The sequence below is a fragment of the Bufo gargarizans genome, unplaced genomic scaffold (genome assembly GCF_014858855.1).
Source record: "Bufo gargarizans isolate SCDJY-AF-19 unplaced genomic scaffold, ASM1485885v1 fragScaff_scaffold_39_pilon, whole genome shotgun sequence".
Classification (NCBI taxonomy): Eukaryota; Metazoa; Chordata; class Amphibia; order Anura; family Bufonidae; genus Bufo; species Bufo gargarizans.
Genome location: NW_025334109.1, coordinates 286,805 through 310,369, shown reverse-complemented (window position 1 = coordinate 310,369; position 23,565 = coordinate 286,805). Strand labels below are relative to the sequence as shown.

The 23,565-nt window shown below is 43.2% G+C and overlaps 1 protein-coding gene across 1 annotated transcript in view; it reads left to right on the top strand.

Annotated features, from left to right (window-relative positions):
- LOC122922503 overlaps positions 1 to 23,565 on the top strand; it is a gene marked incomplete at its 3' end in the record, with an annotated part of 439,559 nt that overhangs the window by 184,104 nt on the left and 231,890 nt on the right. Inside the window, exon 9 of the mRNA XM_044273117.1 lies at positions 4,645 to 4,773. Coding sequence (XP_044129052.1) covers positions 4,645 to 4,773 — 129 coding nt within the window. The remainder of the gene's footprint in view (positions 1 to 4,644; positions 4,774 to 23,565) is intronic.

Sequence of the window (23,565 nt, the reverse complement as noted above, 5' to 3'; positions counted from 1 at the left end):
AGCCACCGTGTACAGGCGTGTGCAGGAAATGGGCTACAGGTGCCGCATTCCCCAGGTCAAGCCACTTTTGGACCAGAAACAGCGGCAGAAGCGCCTGACCTGGGCTACAGAGAAGCAGCACTGGACTGTTGCTCAGTGGTCCAAAGTACTTTTTTCGGATGAAAGCAAATTTTGCATGTCATTCGGAAATCAAGGTGCCAGAGTCTGGAGGAAGACTGGGGAGAGGGAAATGCCAAAATGCCTGAAGTCCAGTGTCAAGTACCCACAGTCAGTGATGGTCTGGGGTGCCATGTCAGCTGCTGGTGTTGGTCCACTGTGTTTTATCAAGGGCAGGGTCAATGCAGCTAGCTATCAGGAGATTTTGGAGCACTTCATGCTTCCATCTGCTGAAAAGCTTTATGGAGATGAAGATTTCATTTTTCAGCACGACCTGGCACCTGCTCACAGTGCCAAAACCACTGGTAAATGGTTTACTGACCATGGTATTACTGTGCTCAATTGGCCTGCCAACTCTCCTGACCTGAACCCCATAGAGAATCTGTGGGATATTGGGAAGAGAAAGTTGAGAGACGCAAGACCCAACACTCTGGATGAGCTTAAGGCCGCTATCGAAGCATCCTGGGCCTCCATAACACCTCAGCAGTGCCACAGGCTGATTGCCTCCATGCCACGCCGCATTGAAGCAGTCATTTCTGCAAAAGGATTCCCGACCAAGTATTGAGTGCATAACTGAACATAATTATTTGAAGGTTGATTTTTTTTGTTTTAAAAACACTTTTCTTTTATTGGTCGGATGAAATATGCTAATTTTTTTAGATAGGAATTTGGGGTTTTCATGAGCTGTATGCCACAATCATCAATATTAAAACAATAAAAGGCTTGAACTACTTCAGTTGTGTGCAATGAATCTAAAATATATGAAAGCCTAATGTTTATCAGTACATTACAGAAAATAATGAACTTTATCACAATATGCTAATTTTTTTAGAAGGACCTGTATAACAATCAGTAACCAGGTGTACTGACCTGCATCCGTTCTAGGCCTGAGGATGCAGCCTACCAGGGATGGCCACCAACCTCTTAGCAACCGTGCGGCTTTGTTTGATGATGAGGCCTTCTGTCCACACACTGAACTGGTCTTCCTGGGACAACCTCTCTTTCAGAAGAGCTGGATTCAGTCAGGGTATAACAGCTACTCTCCTTCTTCTGAGTGTCCATTAATTGCCAGACATCTACAAGCCAGGATGGAATCAGATTCAGTCTCTCACAGCACAATCCTTCCACCACCATGCCAGATCAACAACTTCCTGGTTTACTCACAGGCAGCAGCACGAGTCATCATCTGTTTTACATATTCAAATCTTAGAGTGTGCTGGCTGTAGCTGCAAAATAGTGGCCTCTAGTGCCCGGAATGCCAAATGACAGTTTAAATACAGACATTATGCAGAAATAGCTGTTTCTTGGCAACTCACCCCATACAAACTCATCCTGAGCATAGCGCTGTGGAGGCACACCAGCATTAGGCCTCGCTGACCTTCTCAGATTGGGGGTTTCAGAAATACTGGGGACATCAGGCCTATTTGACAAGAGAGGAGCTGTTGATTGCTCAGCATTGCATCTGGGTGGAAACCTGCCACGGCCGGAACCTCTGTGGACACTTGAGCAGGGACGGCCCACCATTCCTCCTCTTCCTCGTCTGAGGGACTTTCCTCCATACCCTGAGCATGAGGAGGCACCCCCTCTACACACCAAAATTGCAACGTCTCAACATATTATGGTGTAAGTTCCGTGAGGGTCCCCCTGTCCCTACTGGCTCTACCTCATAGACCGGAATAGCGGGGTCTACTCTTCTCTTCACCGTGTATGGAACTGCCTCCCACCGTTTATCCAACTTTCCTGACGGCCGTTTGGCTTTGACCATCACCCGATCACCAGGGACATACCCATCTTTCTGCACTGGTCTTGGGTTAGGGTGTACTACCTGTCCCAGACGCTCCCCCACAACCTTGTGTACCTCTCTCAGCCGGCGGCGGTGCTCCTGCATCCATGCGGTGGTGCTTCTCGGTGGGGGCTCCATCGGGTTAGGCATGTGGAGATCTTCAATCTCCCGTCCGGCTCGTCCAAACATGAGCATATGTGGAGAGTATCTGGTGGTACTGTGTACTCTATTATTATAGGCCCACATCAACTCAGGTAGGTATGCGGCCACTGGGCTTTTTGACTGTCTTCCAGAGTCTGCAGCATCTGAAGCAAGGTGCGAATGAAGCTTTCGCACGCCCCGTTTCCTTGTGGGTGATATGGAGGGGTTCGGGAGAGTTCAATCCCATACAGTTGGTACAGTTCATTCATTAGAGTACCCTGAAAGCATGTTCCTTGGTCATAATGTATCCTCCGTGGACACCTCAACACCTGTGTTTACAGACAGCTTCGGCGGCCGACTCTGCGGTTTGTTCTCTGGTGGGCACAGCCACCGCATACTTGGTAAAGTGATCTGTCATAACTAGACAGTACGAGTGTCCCGAGGTAGAATATCCGATCTGTACATTATCGATCATCAGAAGTTCCAGGGGCGCTGAGGTATGAATGGTCTGCACAGGAGCCCGCTGTTCAGTACTCTTACTCAACCCACAGGATCGACACTTAAGACATGCCGCGGCCACCATGTCGGCCAGATCTGGATATACAGTATACCAGCCGTTGGAGCCACTTGAACGTTTTGTCTCTCCCGAAATTAGCTCCCTTTTCATGAGCCTCTCTGGTGGCCTCCGGTCCCAAAGACATGGGAATGACAATCTTTTGCCGGTAATGTACCGGGGTGGGCTCCCCAGAATATAGTGAAGTCACAGACAAGGAAAGCGACACTGACACCAGCTTACTATGCAAGAACAGAAACTTTACTTAGACAACGAGTAATAACATAAGAACAATACAAACATGCATAGAAAACGCTATATCCCCGGACCCACAGTCAACGTCCCTGCCCACTGGACAAGCCTAGCCGATGGCGGACACAGCAGAGCCTGCAAGTCGTGCTGTGCCGCTACAGAGGACACCTCTAGCCGATGGCAAATGCAGCAGAGCGCTGCAGTCCAGTACAGTACAGTACAGCCTAGCAAAACGATCTAATACTAACTAACTAATGCTAGGCCTAGACTAGTCTCTGTATCTTCAGGCGCCACACAATATAACAATCAGTAACCAGATCTGACCATTCTGGGCCCGAGGATGCAGCCTACCAGGGATGGCCACCAACCTCTTAGCAACCGTGCGGCCTTGCTTGATGATGAGGCCTTCTGTCCACACACTGAACTGGTCTTCCTGGGACAACCTCTCTTTCAGAAGAGCTGGATTCAGATAGGGTATAACAGCTACTCTCCTTCTTCTGAGTGTCCATTAATTGCCAGACATCTGCAAGCCAGGATGGAATCGGATTCAGTCTCTCACAACACAATCCTTCCACCACCATGCCAGATCAACAACTTCCTGGTTCACTCACAGGCAGCAGCATGAGTCATCATCTGTTTTACATATTCAAATTTTAGAGTGTGCTGGCTGTAGCTGCAAAACAGTGGCCTCTAGTGCCCGGAATGCCAAATGACAGTTTAAATACAGACATTATGCAAAAATAGCTGTTTCACAATCTCACATGGCCACCCTGATCCTGATCCTGAAATCCTGCTCTGCACCATGATCACCTGATTCCCGCTCTGTTCCTTAATCAATTGAACCAGCCCCCACTCTGAATTAATTTGTCCTACAGTATACTTTGTTGCAAACTCAGTCTTCCTTAGTAAAAATTTTACTGAAATGGAGACTATTATGGGGAACTTTCAGATTCCACCTTTCATTTTTCACAGCTCCTTTGGAAAATGAAAGGTGGATTGTCTGCCATGGGCAACTAAGACAGTTCTACTTTACACCAGTTTGCTAAATCTCTCTCGCTCACTTGTAGCTGAGTCTATAGTCTATCTATACCTCCGAACAGATCTACATTAATGATCTATTTTTTGCACCCATGAAGCAAATCAATCCGATTATAAAATTCTGCCAACTATTATCTTCCATACTTCTTTTTTACAGTACTAGGGCAGTATAACATTATGTGTAGGGATTAGCGAATCGACTTCGGAGCTCCGTACAGTATTAGAATTTATTTGCTCCGATGAGCTGAAGTTATTACTTCGCGAAGTCTCGTGAGACTTCGCATAATAACTTCAGAAATCAATATTAAAACTGTAAAAAATATTTACTGAACTCAGGTTCGGTTCCAAGGTACAACTCGATACCGAACCCAAGTTCGGGAAATGTTTTTTTACAGTAGAAATTGATTTCTGAAGCTATTATGCAAAGTAATAACTTCAGCTCATCGGAGCCAATACATTCTAATACTGTACGGAGCTCCTGCTCCATACAGCATTAGATCAAAGTGTTATGCAAATCGACTTAGGATGTTTTATCCTAAGTCGATTCGCTCATCCCTAAATATGTGTAACAGAAATGTGTAACAGAACATGCAGTGTATTTTTTTAGTTTTGTTATAAAAAAAAATATAGTGCTAGTGTTTTACAGTTTAATTTAAAAAATGTGATTTATTCATATTTAATTATCAGCATCTTTCAATATATTTATTATTTATTATTTTAGGAATCTCTTCAAATATTTAACACGTATAGTGACATTGTACTCAGCGATGAGGTTGAGAAATGTGCAGGGAGAACGGAGTTATATATTGGATATGGGAGAAATTCGACAGATGATCGTCTTGCTGTAAAGGTAATGTCAATCTTTTTCTATAAGTAGTTATCTAATTTCTAGTCACTCTAATTAGCGTATTAAAGAGTGGTGCTAATGCTCTATTATACAGGGTGGTCCATGAAAAAAAAATCCGCCTCCAGCAATAGCATGACAAGATGAACAAACTGTTTATTTATTTTTTTATTACCCACAAGTCACAAAAGATGCTGAAATTGGTCCCCATTCATATGTATGCATCTCTGGGCACGTTGGACTATGTTGGCTGATACTGCTTGCAGCTTTTTTTAGCAATGATGTTTTCTTTGAGTTCATTCAGGGGATGTGGATTGTTAGCGGACACTTTCTGTTTTACATTTCCCCACAGATAAAAACTGCGGGTGGACAAGTCTGGGGAACATGGTGGCTAGCTTTGGATGCTACATCCGAAGTCACTTTGTTCAAAACTTCGGATTAATACTGTACCAATTGAAACCAAAGTTTTAAAGTCGTTTTCCACTGTAAAAATCAACTACCAAAGTTATTCAACAAAGTCTCATGCGACTCCACGAATAACTAACTTTGGCTCATCGGAGCCCGTACATTTTAATACTCTCCGTGCAGTATTAATCCGCAATTTTGAATGAAGCAACTTCAGATGTAGCATCCGAAGCTTCCTTCGCTCATCACTAGTGGTGGCCATAACCACTTGCTCACAGTTCACTCTTCCATAAACAGTTCATGAACCCGTGCCAGTGAGTTCCGTGAGGTGTGGCATGTTGCCCCATCTTGTTGGAAAAAGCAGGACATTTTTTCTTCTGCAGCATCACTGTTAAAGAGCTGTAAGCAGCATCAGCCAACATAGTCCGACTTACCCAAACATGCATAGACATGAACGGGGACCACTTTCGGCATTGTGACTTGTGGGTAATTTTTTGTAAAATATCCACTTGCTAGTTTATTTTGTCATACTATCCCTGGAGGCAGGCTACTTTTATTGATGGCTACCTGCCCCACTGTCCTCAATGCATTCTTAAGCTGAAAATATTTATAGAAATCCCTATGAGGGATCCCAAACTCCCTAACCAATGTATTGAAGTCCTTCAATTTATCTACCTCGAATATCTGGCCTAGATACTTCATCCCCTTTTTTTTCCCAGTCTATATAAATCCTAATCATTTGCAATTCCTTTAAATTAACATTTTTCCACATAGGTGTATAGTGTAAAAAACCTTTAATCTCTAATATTTTTTTAACTTCCACCCATATATACTCCAGTGAGTTTAATATTCTATTTACTGTATTATTATTCCCTAGTTTTGCCCTGATTCCAATACTTCTAAGTGATTCCATTCCTCTCTCCAACCCAATTTATTTAATTCCTGCCTTCCCACTAAACCTTTCAAACTACCTTCTATCTGACTATATTGTATTATTAAATAATAGAAAAACCAATTCGGAACAGCTAATCCACCTACTCTTACTGGGAGCTGGAGGACTTCTTTTTTTATCCTAGGGATAGCACCTTTCCAAATAAAATCCCCTATTAGGCTATCAAATAACCTAAAAATCTTCTGCGGTAGTCTCAATAAGGCATTTTGTAAAATATAGAGTATTTTTGGGAGGAAAACCATTTTTATTAAATTTACCCGACCCTGAATTGACAACGGTAATCTTTTCCAAATATGTATTTTAGTTCTAAGTTCTTTTATTAAGGGGAGTACATTTAGCTTTTCATATTCTTCTATGCTTCCGGAGATTTGTATACCTAAATATTTCAAACTCTCGTGTTTTTCAAGCACATGCACCCTTAAATCCGCCCATAATTGGACATCACCTAATGTCAACATGTGGGATTTCCCCCAATTAATATTTAAACCAGAAAAAAAAAAAAGAATTATCTATTATATCTATTACTCTATTAAACTGATCCCCAGTATTGTGCATAAATCATAAAATATCGTCTGCGTACATTAATAATTTTTCGTCTCCTTCCACATATTGAAAGCCTTTAAACTCCCTATCGTTTCTTATTATACAGTCATGTGAAAAAATTAGGACACCCTTTGAAAGCATGTGGTTTTTTGTAACATTTTTAATAAAAGGTTATTTCATCTCCGTTTCAACAATACAGAGAGATTAAAGTAATCCAACTAAACAAAGAAAACTGAAGAAAAGTCTTTTCAAGATCTTCTGTAAATGTCATTCTACAAAAATGCCTATTCTAACTGAGGAAAAAGATAGGACACCCTTGCCCCTAATAGCGAGTGTTACCTCCTTTGACTGAAATAACTGCAGTGAGACGGTTCTTGTAGCCATCTACCAGTCTTCGACATCGGTCTGAGGAAATTTTACCCCACTCCTCAATGCAGAACTTTTTCAGCTGTGAGATGTTTGAGGGGTTTCTTGCACGTACAGCCCTTTTCAAGTCACCCCACAGCATCTCAATGGGATTCAAATCTGGACTTTGACTTGGCCATTCCAGGACTCTCCATTTCTTCTTTTTCAGCCAATCTTTGGTTGATTTACTAGTATGTTTTGGGTCATTGTCATGTTGCATGGTCCAGTTCCGCTTCAGCTTTAATTTTCTAACTGATGGTCTCACATGTTCTTCAAGCACCTTCTGATACACAGTAGAATTCATCGTGGATTCTATGATGGTGAGCTGACCAGGTCCTGCTGCAGCAAAGCAGCCCCAAACCATGACACTTCCACCTCCATGCTTCACAGTTGGTATGAGGTTCTTTTCTTGGAATGCTGTGTTTGGTTTACGCCAAACATGTCCTCTGCTGTTGTGTCCAAATAATTCAATTTTGGACTCATCTGTCCAAAGAACATTATTCCAGAAGTCCTGGTCTTTGTCAACTTTATCTCTGGCAAATGTCAGTCTGGCCTCGATGTTTCTCTTGGAAAGCAAAGGTTTCCTCCTTGCACACCTCCCATGCAAGTTAAACTTGTACAGTCTCTTTCTGATTGTAGAGGCATGTACTTCTACATCAACAGTAGCCAGAGCCTGCTGTAGTTCTCGAGATGACACTTTAGGGTTTTTGGAGACCTCTTTTAGCATCTTGCGGTCTGCTCTTGGGGTGAACTTGCTGGGGCGACCAGTCCTGGGCATGTTGGCAGTTGTTTTGAAAGCCCTCCACTTGTAGACTATCTTCCGGACAGTGGAATGGCTGATTTCAAAATCTTTTGAGATCTTTTTAAATCCCTTCCCAGACTCATAGGCTGCTACAATCTTTTTTCTGAAGTCCTCTGACAGCTCTTTTGCTCTCACCATGGTGCTCACTCTCACTTCAACAGTCAGGAGCACACCAAACTAAATGTCTGAGGTTTAAATAGGGCAAGCCTCATTCAACATGCAGAGTAACGATCTACTAATTATGTGCACCTGGTGTGATATACCTGTGTGAGATCTGAGCCAATTTAAGAGGGAATACATGTGAGGGTGTCCTATCTTTTTCCTCAGTTAGAATAGGCATTTTTGTAGAATGACATTTACAGAAGATCTTGAAAAGACTTTTCTTCAGTTTTCTTTGTTTAGTTGGATTACTTTAATCTCTCTGTATTGTTGAAACGGAGATGAAATAACCTTTTATTAAAAATGTTACAAAAAACCGCATGCTTTCAAAGGGTGTCCTAATTTTTTCACATGACTGTACTTGCCAAGGGCTCAATCACAATGGCAAATAGTAATGGGGAGAGAGGGCATCCCTGTCTAGTGCCCCGATAAATGGCGAGAGGCAGGGACAAGCTCCCGTCCACCATCACTTTAGCCCTCGGGTTGGAATATATAAGCTGAACCCATTTTATAAATCCTATCCCTATACCAACCCTTTTCAAAACTGCCCACAAATATTCCCATTCAATACAATCGAATGCCTTTTGAGCGTCCAATGAAAGTACGGCTTTCTAACCTGTTTCTATTCTATTAGCCTCGATATTAAGGAACAGCCTTCTTATATTTGAATATATCGTTCTGCCAGGTATAAAACCAGTCTGATCTTTGTGGATTATAACTTTAATCACCTTAGAAAGCCTATCTGCCAAGACCTTTGGCAAGATTTTAACGTTCATATTTAACCGCCTCCGGACCGCCTAACGCAGATGTGCGGTCCGGAGGCGGCAGCGCTGCGCACAACGACGCATATACGCGTCATCTCGCGAGACACGAGATGACGCGCTATGCGGCCCGCGCATGCGCAGTTCGCGCCGGCATTTCGTCAGGGACCATTTCGTCATCAGCTTGCCAGCCAATGATCGCGGCTGGCAAGCTGATGATTTTCAAAAAAGCCAATCACAGAGCCATATATCAGATCATATTTGTAAATATGATCTGTTATATGGCTGCCTGCTCCTCTGCTGGTTCTTTTCGTCGGTTGGATCCAGCAGAGGAGCAGGCTTCACAGTGAGTACACCAAACAGCACACTTTAGCCCCAGATCACCCCCCTGAACCCCAATTAACCCTTTGATCACCCCTTTGTCAATCACTAGTGAAAGGAAAAAAGTGATCAGTGTAAACTGTCACTTTTTTTTTTCACTGGTATTGACCGTTAGGTTTTAGGTATAGTTTAGGCCCCTTGGTTAGGTAGTTAGCGATCAGTTAGCGCCCAGCCCACCGCACCGCAGTCCGTTATTCGCTGATTAGCGTATCGCTAATCAGCATTTGTACTTTTATAGTATCTGGAAGTGATCAAAACTGATCACGGTCAGATCTATAATAGTACTAGTGTCACTTTAGTTCGCCCTCCACCCAAAACGCAGTGTTTGCCCGATCAGGCCTGATCGGTCGCCCACACGTGCGTTCGCCCACACCCGCCCCACCGCAGTGACAAAAAAAAATTTTTTTTTGGATCACTGCACAATCACTTTACACGCACTGCGGCGATAAAAAAAATCAGTTTTGATATTTTTTATCAACCGCAGCGGCCTCCGGTACTTCGCTAGCCTCCCCTTTGTAAGACAGGCTTGCTTTTTTTTTCTTGGGTAGTCTCAGGGAATACCCCTAAATTTAGTTGCCCACATGTCTAACAGGGGGTATTCTTCTGAAGAGGCCTACAGGCTTCTGACCCAGTCGGATGAGGAGTGGGAACCCTCATCTGATGAATCCAGCGGGTCAGAATACGAACCTGTAGAAAGCAGTGGCTCTCTGACCCAAAGTTCGGACGAGGAGGCTGAGGTCCCTGATACCACCAGGCGTACCCGGCCCCGTGTCGCTAGACCACAGGTTGCGCAGGATCCGCTTCAAGAGCAGCAGAGTGGGGCTGGTGCTGTCGGATTACGTGGTGAGGCATACACCAGCAGCCCAGCCCTCCCTGGACCTAGTACCAGCACTGCCGTACAACCTGGTGAAGTAGCGAGCACCAGAAGGGCAGTTGAAGCTGGTACGGTGGCACGTGCAGTAGTGACCCCGTCGCAGCCACCGCAAAGACGTGCCCGTAGAGCCCCTAGAATCCCAGAGGTGCTGGCAAACCCTGATTGGCAGTCCCCAACTTCAGCCGCACCTGTAGTTTTCCCTTTCACTGCCCAGTCTGGAGTTCGGGTTGAGACAGCTCAGATCGGTTCGGCCCTGGGATTTTTTGAGCTGTTCTTGACTGCGGAGCTTTTAGACATAGTTGTGGCCGAAACAAACAGATATGCCACACAATTTATCACCGCTAACCCGGGAAGCTTTTATGCCCAGCCTTTCCGGTGGAAACCAGTCCAAGTTTCCGAAATTAAAACTTTTCTGGGCCTCCTCCTCAACATGGGCCTGACAAAAAAGCATGAATTGCGGTCATATTGGTCCACGAACCCGATTCATCACATGCCCATGTTCTCTGCTGCTATGTCCAGGGCACGTTTTGAGGCCATCCTGCGTTTCCTGCACTTTAGTGACAACACCGCCTCCCGTCCCAGGGGCCACCCTGCTTTTGACCGGCTCCACAAAATTCGGCCCCTCATAGACCATTTCAACCAGAAATTTGCAGATATTTATACCCCAGAGCAAAACATCTGCGTAGACGAGTCCCTGATACATTTTACCGGGCGCCTTGGCTTCAAACAATACATCCCAAGCAAGCGCGCCCGGTATGGGGTCAAATTGTATAAGCTCTGTGAAAGGGCCACAGGCTATACCCACAAATTTCGGATCTATGAGGGAAAAGATCAGACCCTGGAGCCGGTCGGTTGCCCTGACTACCTGGGGAGCAGTGGGAAGACAGTTTGGGACTTGGTGTCACCCTTATTCGGCAAGGGGTACCATCTTTATGTGGACAATTTTTACACAAGTGTGGCCCTCTTTAGGCATTTGTTTCTAGAACGGATTGGCGCCTGTGGTACCGCGCGAACTAGTCGCGCGGGCTTCCCCCAACGGCTCGTTACCACCCGTCTTGCAAGGGGGCAGAGGGCCGCACTGTGTAACGAAGAACTGCTCGCGGTGAAATGGAGAGACAAGCGTGACGTTTACATGCTCTCCTCCATTCACGCAGACACGACAATACAAATTGAGCGAGCAACCCGTGTCATTGAAAAGCCCCTCTCAGTCCACGACTATAACCTCCACATGGGAGGGGTGGACTTCAATGACCAGATGTTGTCTCCGTATTTAGTTTCCCGCAGAACCAGACGCTGGTATAAGAAGGTGTCTGTATATTTAATTCAATTGGCTCTGTACAATAGTTTTGTTCTCTACAGTAAGGCTGGGAGAACTAGATCCTTCCTCAAATTTCAGGAAGAGATCATCGAGAACCTCCTGTACCCAGGAGGTTCCGTGGCCCCATCCACCAGTGTAGTTAGCCGTCTACACGAGCGACATTTCCCCAATGTCGTTCCTGGTACCTCAACCCAACCGTCACCCCGAAAAAGATGTCGTGTCTGTAGCAGGAGTGGAATAAGGCGTGACACCCGCTATTTCTGTCCTGACTGTCCTGACCACCCTGCCCTATGCTTTGGAGAGTGTTTCCGGAAGTACCACTCACAGGTACACTATTAGCATAGGGATCATCTCACCAGGATAGGCACACAGGGCTATTAGGGCCCATTCACTCACTGCTGCTGCAAACGTCTCCTTTCACATGGGACAAAGTGCATAACGCACTTCGCCACATCTTTGGGCGATTTGCGCTTTGCACATTGACCCATGGGGAAGGAGAGGTTTGTTCTATAAAGGTAAAAAAAAAAAAAAAAAAAAAAAAACACCAGTAAGCAAAAAGGTTAATGTTCAGTTAAAAAGTTAAAGTTACATGTTCTGTTGCAAAGTTAATAAAATTATTGCGTTGCGGCCTGGTTTTTTCTTTTTTTTTTTTTTGTCTTTTTACCTTCCAGGTGGACCAACCGATCGACCTAGCTGCAGCACCGATGTGCATTCTGACAGAAGCATTGCGCTGCTGTCAGATTACACGCAAGTCGGTGTATGCGGCGCTGCAAGACGGGATTTTCTCCTCTGCAGTAACAGATATGTTTGCCGAGGCATACGAGCTGAGGAGGAGGCGGCGTTCCTATGCTTTGGCAAACACTTTGTATATATATAAAAAAATAATAAAAAATCCCGGCAATGATTTATTCATTCACATCGATTGATGTGAATGGAGAAATCTGGTTTGCCAGGGCATACGAGCTAAGTGGGTATGGATGTTGGGCGGAGCTCCTATGTCCTGGCAGACGCCTTTCCCCTCCATTTTTTTTTTTGGGCAGAGATTTTTTCATCCACATTGATCGATGCGAATGAAGAAATCTGTGCCGTTCATTTTTTTCTTTCAGCCCAGAGGCTGAACGGAAAAAAAAATCTCATTACCTGTATGCTCAATATAAGGAGAATAGCAGAAACTCCTAATGCTGGCCATACATGTAATGATTGCGGAGACCCTCAAATGCCAGGGCAGTACAAACACCCCACAACTGACCCCATTTTGGAAAGAAGACACCCCAAGGTATTTGCTGAGGGGCATATTGAGTCCATGAAAGATTTAAATTTTTGTCCTAAGTTAGCGGAAAGTGAGACTTTGTGAGAAAAAACAAAAAAAAAAATCAATTTCCGCTAACTTATGCGAAAAAAAAAAAATTCTATGAACTTGCCAGGCCCCTCATTGGATACCTTGGGGTGTCTTCTTTCCAAAGTGGGGTCACATGTGGGGTATTTATACTGCCCTGGCTTTTTAGGGGCCCTAAAGCGTGAGAAGAAGCCTGGGATCCAAATGTCTAAAAATGCCCTCCTAAAAGGAATTTGGGCACCTTTGCGCATCTAGGCTGCAAAAAAGTGTCACACATCTGGTATCGCCGTACTCAGGAGAAGTTGGGGAATGTGTTTTGGGGTGTCATTTTACATATACCCATGCTGGGTGAGAAAAATATCTTGGTCAAATGCCAACTTTGTATAAAAAAAATGGGAAAAGTTGTCTTTTGCCAAGATATTTCTCTCACCCAGCATGGGTATATGTAAAATGACACCCCAAAACACATTCCCCAACTTCTCCTGAGTACGGCGATACCAGATGTGTGACACTTTTTTGATGCCAAGGTGGGCAAAGGGGCACATATTCCAAAGTGCACCTTTCGGATTTCACCGGTCATTTTTTACAGATTTTGATTGCAAAGTACTTCTCACACATATGGGCCCCTAAATTGCCAGGGCAGTATAACTACGCCACAAGTGACCCCATTTTGGAAAGAAGACACCCCAAGGTATTCCGTGAGGGGCATGGCGAGTTCCTAGAATTTTTTATTTTTTGTCGCAAGTTAGTGGAATATGAGACTTTGTAAGGAAAAAAGAGAAAAAAAAAAATCATCATTTTCCGCTAACTTGTGACAAAAAAATAATAATTCTAGGAACTCGCCATGCCCCTCACGGAATACCTTGGGGTGTCTTCTTTCCAAAATGGGGTCACTTGTGGCGTAGTTATACTGCCCTGGCAATTTAGGGGCCCAAATGTGTGAGAAGTACCTTGCAATCAAAATGTGTAAAAAATGGCCTGCAAAATCTGAAAGGTGCACTTTGGAATATGTGCCCCTTTGCCCACCTTGGCAGCAAAAAAGTGTGACACATCTGGTATCGCCGTACTCAGGAGAAGTTGGGGAATGTGTTTTGGGGTGTCATTTTACATATACCCATGCTGGGTGAGAGAAATATCTTGGCAAAAGACAACTTTTCCCATTTTTTTATACAAAGTTGGCATTTGACCAAGATATTTTTCTCACCCAGCATGGGTATATGTAAAATGACACCCCAAAACACATTCCCCAACTTCTCCTGAGTACGGCGATACCAGATGTGTGACACTTTTTTGCTGCCAAGGTGGGCAAAGGGGCACATATTCCAAAGTGCACCTTTCGGATTTCACTGGTCATTTTTTACAGATTTTGATTGCAAAGTACTTCTCACACATATGGGCCCCTAAATTGCCAGGGCAGTATAACTACCCCACAAGTGACCCCATTTTGGAAAGAAAACACCCCAAGGTATTCTGTGAGGGGCATGGTGAGTTCCTAGAATTTTTTATTTTTTGTCGCAAGTTAGTGGAATATGAGACTTTGTAAGAAAAAATAAAAAAAAAATCATCATCATTTTCCGCTAACTTGTGACAAAAAATAAAAAGTTCTATGAACTCACTATGCCCATCAGCGAATACCTTAGGGTGTCTACTTTCCGAAATGGGGTCATTTGTGGGGGTTTTCTACTGTCTGGGCATTGTAGAACCTCAGGAATCATGACAGGTGCTCAGAAAGTCAGAGCTGTTTCAAAAAGCGGAAATTCACATTTTTGTACCATAGTTTGTAAATGCTATAACTTTTACCCAAACCATTTTTTTTTTTGCCCAAACATTTTTTTTTATATCAAAGACATGTAGAACAATAAATTTGGCAAAAAATGTATATATGGATGTCGTTTTTTTTTTGCAAAATTTTACAGCTGAAAGTGAAAAATGTCATTTTTTTGCAAAAAAAATCGTTACATTTTGATTAATAACAAAAAAAGTAAAAATGTCAGCAGCAATAAAATACCACCAAATGAAAGCTCCATTAGTGAGAAGAAAAGGAGGTAAAATTCATTTGGGTGGTAAGTTGCATGACCGAGCGATAAACGGTAAAAAGAGTGTAGTGCCGAAGTGTAAAAAGTGCTCTGGTCATGAAGGGGGTTTCAGCTAGCGGGGCTGAAGTGGTTAACAAGGATATTGGTCTATGTTACCCGGGGTCTAGTTGTTCTTTACCCTTTTTTGGAATTAATGTGATAATTGCCTCTTTCATAGAATCTGGTAATTCCCCTATTTTTTGAGCCTCACACAATGTTATTTTTAGTTCTGGTATTAGCACCTGGGAGAAAGTTTTGAATATTTCGAAGGGGAGATCATCGCACCCTGGTGCTTTTTCAGGTTTTACCTTACCCAAAACCTCATTTATTTCTACCATCGATATTTATTTTTTTAAATATTCCTTTTGGGCCTGAGATATCTCTCTCAAAGCAATCTGGTCTAGGTATAGATCCAAATCTTGTTTCGAGTATTGTACCCTAGACTTATAAAGTTCCTGGAAATATTCCAAAAACTTTTTTAATTCCTTCAGGGGAGCTAATTATTTAATCTGTTTTATCTCTAATCGCCCCTATCCAGGATTTCCCTCTTTGATTTTTTATTATATTTGCTAAAAAATTTCCGACCTTTTCTCCCTCTGAGGCCAAGCGGATCCCTTGAAACAATAATTCCTTCCTACTTATATCTAGCTGATGTATTTTTTTAACTTTTCCTGTTCTTCCCCCCATATTTTCCTATTATATTCAGTAGGGTCCATTATACATGTTATTCTTGCTTCTTCTAATTTTTTTTTCAATGCATTACCTCTTTCTTTAGTACCTTTCTTCCAATAGTTTACCCTTTTAACCAACAATCCTCTTAAATATGCCTTGGCAGTATCCCAAACAATCAATCTGCTAGCAGAATTATTATTCTCATGGAAAAAGATTTTTAATTCCTCAATTATACTTTCTTTATCTGGAATCAACAATAACCAGTGGGAGTTAAACTTGAACAGTGGCACAATTTTCCTTCTATTCAAACCCAATTCCATTACCATCGCACTATGATCTGATAAGGCCATGGGCAAATATTTTATCTTAATCCTATTTTGGGACATTAGATTTTTGTTTCCCAGGGACATATCTATCCTTGACCAAATTTGATGCGATTTAGAGTAGCAGGAATACATGATTTCTTCCGGGTTCTGAAAACGCCAAACAACAATCCAGTTAAATTCCTGGGCTAGTTTCAGCAAATCAACATTTTGTATTCTTCCCCCTCTGCTAGACGTTCTATCCTTGAGTGGATCCATTACCGCATTATAGTCTCCTATCACAATCATTATACAATCTTGTCTATATAACATAAATCTATGCAATTCATACAAGACATCTGGTTTATATGGTGGTGGAATATATATATATTTGCGATTACCATTTTAACCCCTTCTATATTGCATTGTAAAAAGAGGAACCTGCCACAGTCATCGGCCTCGCATGCAACACACTAAAATTTGATCTTGTTGTGTATCAAAATTGAGACACCTCTGGAATAGGTAGTATATACCGAATGGTACCTTTCCACTATCCATCTCTTCTCCAACCACCTTAAAGATTCCTTATCTAGGTGTGTCTCTTGGAGGCAGACGATGGCTGGCAAGAACCTCTTCATCCACTCAAGGACATATCTCTTTACTCTCTCTCGTAAACCTCTCACATTCAACGAAAGAATCCTAACCATCTAGCAGAGAGTGAAAAAAAAAAAACACACCACGTCCCTCTCCCTCTTCCCATAAATACCCCACCCCACCCTAAATAGCCTCCCCCCTCTGCTAACCAGCAGTCGGGGCGACTCCATATCTTAGCATATTGGCTCCCTATCCCCTCCACCATCCCCCACCTCAAAGGCCCATCTCGTCCGCCCACTCGCTAACCTCTACCGACACCTGAAAAAAAAAAAACGGTCCTTCCTTTATATTCCACCCTTAATTTTGCCGGAAAGTGGAAACTGTATTTTAAGGCTGCCTCCCTTAATCTCTTTTTAACAGTTATGATCTCTTTTCTTCGGACATTAGTATTAGCTGAATAATCTGGAAAAGTCTTATCTTTTCACCATGTATGTGATATTTTTCGGAGGTTATGGCATCAGATAGTATTATGTCATGGTCCTTGGTACGTAAGCATTTTATCAATAGCTGTTTGGGGTAATCCCCTGGGACCCGCTTTTTTGTGGGGACCCTGTGTGCTCTTTCAATAGCGAACAATGGGGAAAGAGTACCCTCCTTACAATTCTCTTTTATCCATCCCTCCATGAATTCAGTACAATTATCCCCCTCTGCCCGTTCTGGAATCCCTACACATCTTATATTAGCTCTTCTTGATCTATCTTCTTGATTTATTAATTTTTTTTCCATCTTGCCGTTCATCTGTTTCAAAAGTACAACCTCCTTCTCTAAATTCTGAACAGAGTATTCCAAGGCGGGAATCCTTTTTTCCATCTCATGCAATCGTTGCCTTATTTTCTCCATCTCATCCCGAATTACACTGACATCCGTTTGCACTGCCCCGATCCGTGTCACAATATTACCCATTACGTTTTCCATCCTCGAGACAGTGCAAAATATGTCCTTCACCATTCCTACATCTATCTCTGTAGAAAACGCTGAGGGTCCCCGCACTCCCACTCCACCAGTAGACCCGTTCTCCTGCGTCAAGCCCTGGGGCTCTACATCTATAGTTTTTTCTTTCTGTGAAAAATTGGAACCTGGCGAGTTCGGAACTAAAAATTTATTTAAACCTTGTTGCTTAGACCCACTCTCTAACCCTGTTACTGATCTCCTGCCATCGGTAGGGCCGCGCTGTTCCTCCTTTTTCTTAGGTGGCATTTTGAGTTTACTCTTTAAATTGCAATATACTGCAATATTATAACAAACAGTCAATTAAACATAAACATACATTCAGCTTAGTCAAAAAGGATGAAATTTGTTAGACACAGAGACTGTTAATGATACAAGGAAAGGGATGAGAGGAAGGAAAAAAAAAAAAAAAACAACACAAGGGAGGTCCGACGTCCAAATTGTGAACACGTTTTCCTAATGTCCAAAATCACATAAGACAAATCCCCCCCCAAAAAAAAGTGGTCACAACTTCGGCGGAAACAATGTCCGCTTTATATCTTAAATACGAGGTGAAGCTACTTAGGAGCGGATTAGTCCGGGAGAGTTTGGAGGTGTTAAAGATGTTGAAGGGGAGGTTAGTCCTGTAGAAAGAGCTTCTTCAGAGAGTTAGGGTCAAGATCCGAAATCCAGATAAAGTTAACAATAGGGGTATAAATATAACAGCTGCTATGCACTATAGTCGGCAACTGATATCTCCACACCCCCTTTTTATTATTATCCCTTTTTTTTTTTCCTTTTTACTATTTCTCACTCCTTTTTTCTTTCTTTTCACTCCTCCGTTACTTTTCTCTCTTCCAAAGAAAAGGACAGTCAACCCCCAAATACAAATATTGCAGAGTTTAACATAACAACCTCCATCTTCCACTCTCCATACTCCAGCTTACACCCCCTCTCCTTTACTTGTTTCCTTCTTATTTCTTTCCTTTTCTTCTTCTCTTCCCCCCTCTCTCTCCTCTCCGTCTCTCCTTCTTTCTTTCTTCCACCCGTTTTAGAATATTTCTAGCTCTATTTATTATAAAGTGGGAGGCATCAAAACAGATATAGCCTAACAATAGGCTCAAACAATAGGCTTGCTCTGCGCCCAGTTCGAATCCAACAGCGCCTATCTGGCGTTATAGTCGACTTCAGTTCAGTTACCCAAGAAAAGAGGAGACAGACAACCCCACTATTTTTGCAACTTTTCACCGCCACAATCTCAGCTGTTCCAACTCCAGCATTAGCTCACCACCTCCTCTGTTTGAGTCCTTCGTTCCTCAGCAGCAGTAACTCCTCTGGCGACTTGTCCAAACAATGATATCCCCCGAAAAAAAACTTCCCAGGTGCAGCGAAGAGGGGTCAAAGCGCGGGCACCGGGTATCAGGAGATCAAGTGGCAGGCATCGGCGGCTAAATCAACCATGCATCCCGGGCAGGCACTTCATAGCCGGAGCGAGCGGTCCGGACAGCCGGTGTGCGGGGGGGCGGAGCCTAGCGTCAGACACTCCCATGCTCCCTGATTTACCGTAGTGTTAATTGAGGAACTGAAGACTGAGACAAGGATGGTGTAATTTAACTGATAACTTTTACTGAACGTTGCTCCTGGTAATGATGATATAGATTATATAGGTTTGTAGCCTTACTAGTAGAGGGCTTCTAGGCTGGTCCTGGTTATCCCAGTGCAGGTTAGTGGGGTTGCCGGAGGCTGGTGAATCCTTAACTTTTAGATCCAATGGTCCTAAGGCGCTTGTGGAGATGGCCGTAACCCTTTGGGGGTCGCCTTCTTTAGAATTCTTTGAATTTAATATCCTACTGAGTGAATGGAGCACTTTAACTCAGGGATCAAGACTCCAGACTGAACTGAACAGAACTGGTCTGGAACTAACTGGCTAGAGGCTCTCCCAGACTGCACTCTCTGCACACACTCAACTGGACTCAACTGGTTAGGCCTGAGCTGAGCTATATATATGGGAGGTATTATCTCCCCCTAGTGGTAGGCTCAGTGTAATGGTATCTAAATACACCTATAAGCAGGGATTATACATAAGATACATTGCTGCATAAAAACAGGCTATATATGCAAAGCATTATACACAACAACTTTGCAGTACCCACGAGGGTAGTGGGACACTGCATGCACCCTTGTTTAACCCGTGTCGACCTCGACACGAAGATGAAGGTCTCCTCAAAAATACAAAAAGAAAACAATCCTGCAGGCATGAAGAACAGTACCATAACCCATAACAATACTTTTTCTTGAGATCTAAAAAGCAATTGGTTAGGCACAATTGTAAATATCAGGCAAACATCAAGAATGGTGGTAAACAAGTGAAAAGGGGCGTTGTTTCTTTCCTCTGGAGACTGGTGAACAGGGTCGCTGACCTGGCACAGCAGAACAATTATACACCAGGATAGTCCATAATGGGGAAATAATGAACAGGGATGTAGGTCAGGAGACTCACAGGGCATGAGTCTGTTCCCTGAGCATAGGGATATAAAGATGATGAACAACACAGAGGCTCAGTTACGTTTGAGTCCATCTCCGGGCACAGGCTTGAACGTTGTGACAACAAAACAAAGAAGACTGTAGAGTCATTGAAGTAAGGCAAATAAATCATAGTTAAGATGTCTCTTACCCAGGCTCCGTAGTCTCTCCAAGAAGTGAAATTGTAATCCACATTAAACTGGGATGGCTGGAAGCATTCTCCTCTGGGTTTGCAGTAAATACTCCCTATAAAAAGCAGGTGGTTGTCCCTTGGTAATCCAACTGGATCTGCGAAGTGGTGGTCCTTCTTCTGGCCTTGGCGCAAGGGGACTTGGTACTTCTGGAGTTTCTTGCACTACTGAAACTTCTTGAGGCGGTTCTTCTTCTCCTTGTTACACAGTTTCAAGCGATTGCGATTAACTATTTGAGGCGATTTGTTTTCTCTGGTGATCTCATAGGTGTCAGTTGTTGGATTAGGGATAGCTGAAACAATGTAGGGGTTTCTTTTCCACTTACTGTCCAACTTGCTGGTGCGATGATTGTTCTTGATCCACACATAATCACAAATTTGAAGAGGCTCTGCTTTGGCAGATTGGTCATAATCTTTTTGCTGCTTTTTGTGAGCATGTTCTATGCGGTGGTGAACAATTTCTTGTGCATCAGCTAGAAGTCTTTGGTGCTCGCTTACCCAATCAGTTTTTAGCAATGGATTGATGGCATCAGGCACTTGTACGTCCAAAGTATGGTCAGCAGGTAGTTTACCTTGTCGGTCAAACATGAGGTAGTAAGGTGTATACCCCGTGGAACAGTGAATGGTATTATTATAGGTATACATCAATTGAGGTAGAAGAGTAGGCCAATCATTTCTGGTAGCAGGTGGCAGAGCTATAAGCATTTCTATTAGGGGCTGGTTCATTTTTTCACAAAGTCCATTACCTTGGGGACAGTAGGCTGTCGTTCTGATTTTCTAGCAATTGTGAAGTGAACACGGTTCTTTGAAAAGTTGTGACTCAAAGGCAGATCCTTGATCTGTAAGAATTTTCTCTGGACATCCGTATGGTAACAGGAAATGTTTTCAGAAGGCATCTGCAGTTGTTTTAGTGGTCAAGTCCTTAACAGGTACGGCTACAACAAATTTGGTGTAGTGGTCAATGATGGTCATAGCATATGTGTAGCCTGAGCGACTTGGTTCCAGCTTCACATGGTCAATTGCAACAATCTCCAAAGGTTTTTGGCTTACAATAGAATGTAAGGGTGCTTTTTGGTCATGCTTTTCACCTTGTCCAATAGCACAAGCGGAACACTCTCGACACCACTTCTCAATGTCTTCTCGCATTCCAATCCAATAGAACCATCTACGGACGGTAGCTACTGTCTTCTGCACGCCAAAGTGCCCTGATTCTTCTGATTCTGGGGTATTAGAATTTGGTATACCCTGTCATAGGTAACTGGATCCAGGCTTCTTCTCAATAGTAGGCCCTTCTGCAGAAAGAGTTGTTTCCGGTGTCTCCAAAACTTCAACAGTTCTGGGTCTGCATTTCTTCTGCGGATTCTCTCAGGTGTTCTTCCACTGATGAGGAAGTCGTGTAGTTCTCCGGTTACTCTAATTTCTGACTGAAGTTTGATCCATCTCTCCTTTTCAATTTGAGATTCTGGATTGTTCTGTAGATGGGGATTTAGGACTCTTGTTTTTGATGGAGAGGATGCTTTGTTCGGCGAGGTTTTTGTAGAAATTAGGCATCTCCACTTCTTCCCAGACATCTACATGTGCAGTAGCATCTTCCTTGGTAGGCAGGCGAGATAAGGCATCTACATTCTCATTGGATTTTCCTGTTCTGTATTTTACAATGAAGTTGTAGTTAGCAAAGCGTGAGGCCCATCTTTGTTCTAAGGCACCTAGCTTGGCTGTATTGAGATGTGCCAGTGGGTTGTTATCGGTGAAAGCTATGAAGGGAGTTGCTCCAAGGTAGTCCTTACATTTTTCGGTGACAGCCCACACAAGTGCGAGGAACTCTAACTTGAAAGAGCTGTAGTTCTGGTCATTCTTTTTAGCTCCTTTCAGGGATCTGCTAGCATAAGCAATTACTCTCTCTTTACCTTCTTGCACTTGAGACAGGACAGCTCCCAGGCCTTTTTGGCTGGCATCAGTGTAGAGATGGAAGGGCTGTTGGTAATCTGCGTCTTCTGATATTTCTTTGGGTGTCCTCTTAGGAATTCCTGAATTGGCTCAGCAATCTGGGCGAAGTGAGGGACGAAGCGTCTGTAGTACCCTGCAAAACTAAGGAAACTTCTCACCTCTTTTACTGTGGTAGGAGTAGGCCAATTCCGGACTGCAGCTAACTTTTTCCGATTCTGGTTTAACACCTTCTGCACTGACAACATGTCCCAGGTACTTGACTTCTGACTTCAGCAGGTAGCACTTACATGGTTTGATCTTGAGTCCATGTTTAATGAGGACTTGGAAGACTTCTGCAAGGTGTTTCAAGTGGTCTTCGTTAGTGATGAGTGGCAGGGGCAATATTCGAATTCGTGATATTTCGCGAATATTCGCCATATATTCGAGAATTCGCGAATTCATTTTTTCCAGGCATTATTTTCTTGATTGCGAAAATTCGCATTAAAATTCGCATGAACTTTTCACAAAATCGCATATTCGCAAATTACGAATATATTTAGTGAAATTCGAAATATTCGCGAATTCTCGAAGTGCCGATATTCGCGATTAAACTTCGCAATTCGAATATTCGTGATCAACACTAGTCTTCGTAGGATTTGGAATAAATAATGACATTGTCCAGGTACAGTCTCAAAGTTTCTATGGCCTCTATGGCCTAAACAGCATTCCATTAGTCGTTGAAATGTTCCTGTGCTTTACAAAGTCCAAAGGGCATGTAATTAAACTCAAATAGGCCCATGGGAGTGGTAAAAGCTGTTTTCTCTCGGTATTCAGGAGCCATGGGTACTTGCCAGTATCCACTGGTCAGATGAAGAGTAGAGAAATAGGCTGATGATCCCAGTGCTTTCAGGGATTCTTCAATCCTGGGTAAGGGATAAGCATCCTTGTGGGTGATTTGATTAATTTTTCTGTAATCCACATAGAACCTGATATTGCCATCCTTTTTCCGGACAAGATCTAGGGGTGTAGCCCATGGACTATGGCTGTCTTGGATAATATTGGAATCCTTCATCTCTTGGATTATTTGTTTCACAGATTGGTACATTGTTGGTGGTATAGGCCAGTGGTCGGCAAAGTGCGGCTTGCGAGCCACAAGCGGCTCTTTAGACACTTCTATGCGGCTCTTTGGTGCGCAATAATCGAATTGCAAAAAATCGAATTGCAAAAAAAATTGATAAACGCGATTTTTATGAAGGGGCACATAACTGGCTTTGTGTGTGAAGTTTACTACTGTCTGAACTCTGAAACAAGCTCTCTCCTATTGATAATATGGCCAGCCTCTGTACTCACTGTCACTATGAAGGCACTGCAGAGAGCGGCTTCCGATACAGCTACATCACTTCCGGGTATAGACTTTTGTCTGGGTATAGAAAAGTGGCAGAACACCGGCCCGCTCGCTGCATTGCATTCATAGTGAAAGTGAGTACAGAGGCTGGTTATTTTATTAATAGGAGAGAGAGCTTGTTTCAGAGTTCAGACAGTAGTAAAAAACTTTACACACAAAGCCATTATGTGCGCAGTTTAGGACACATG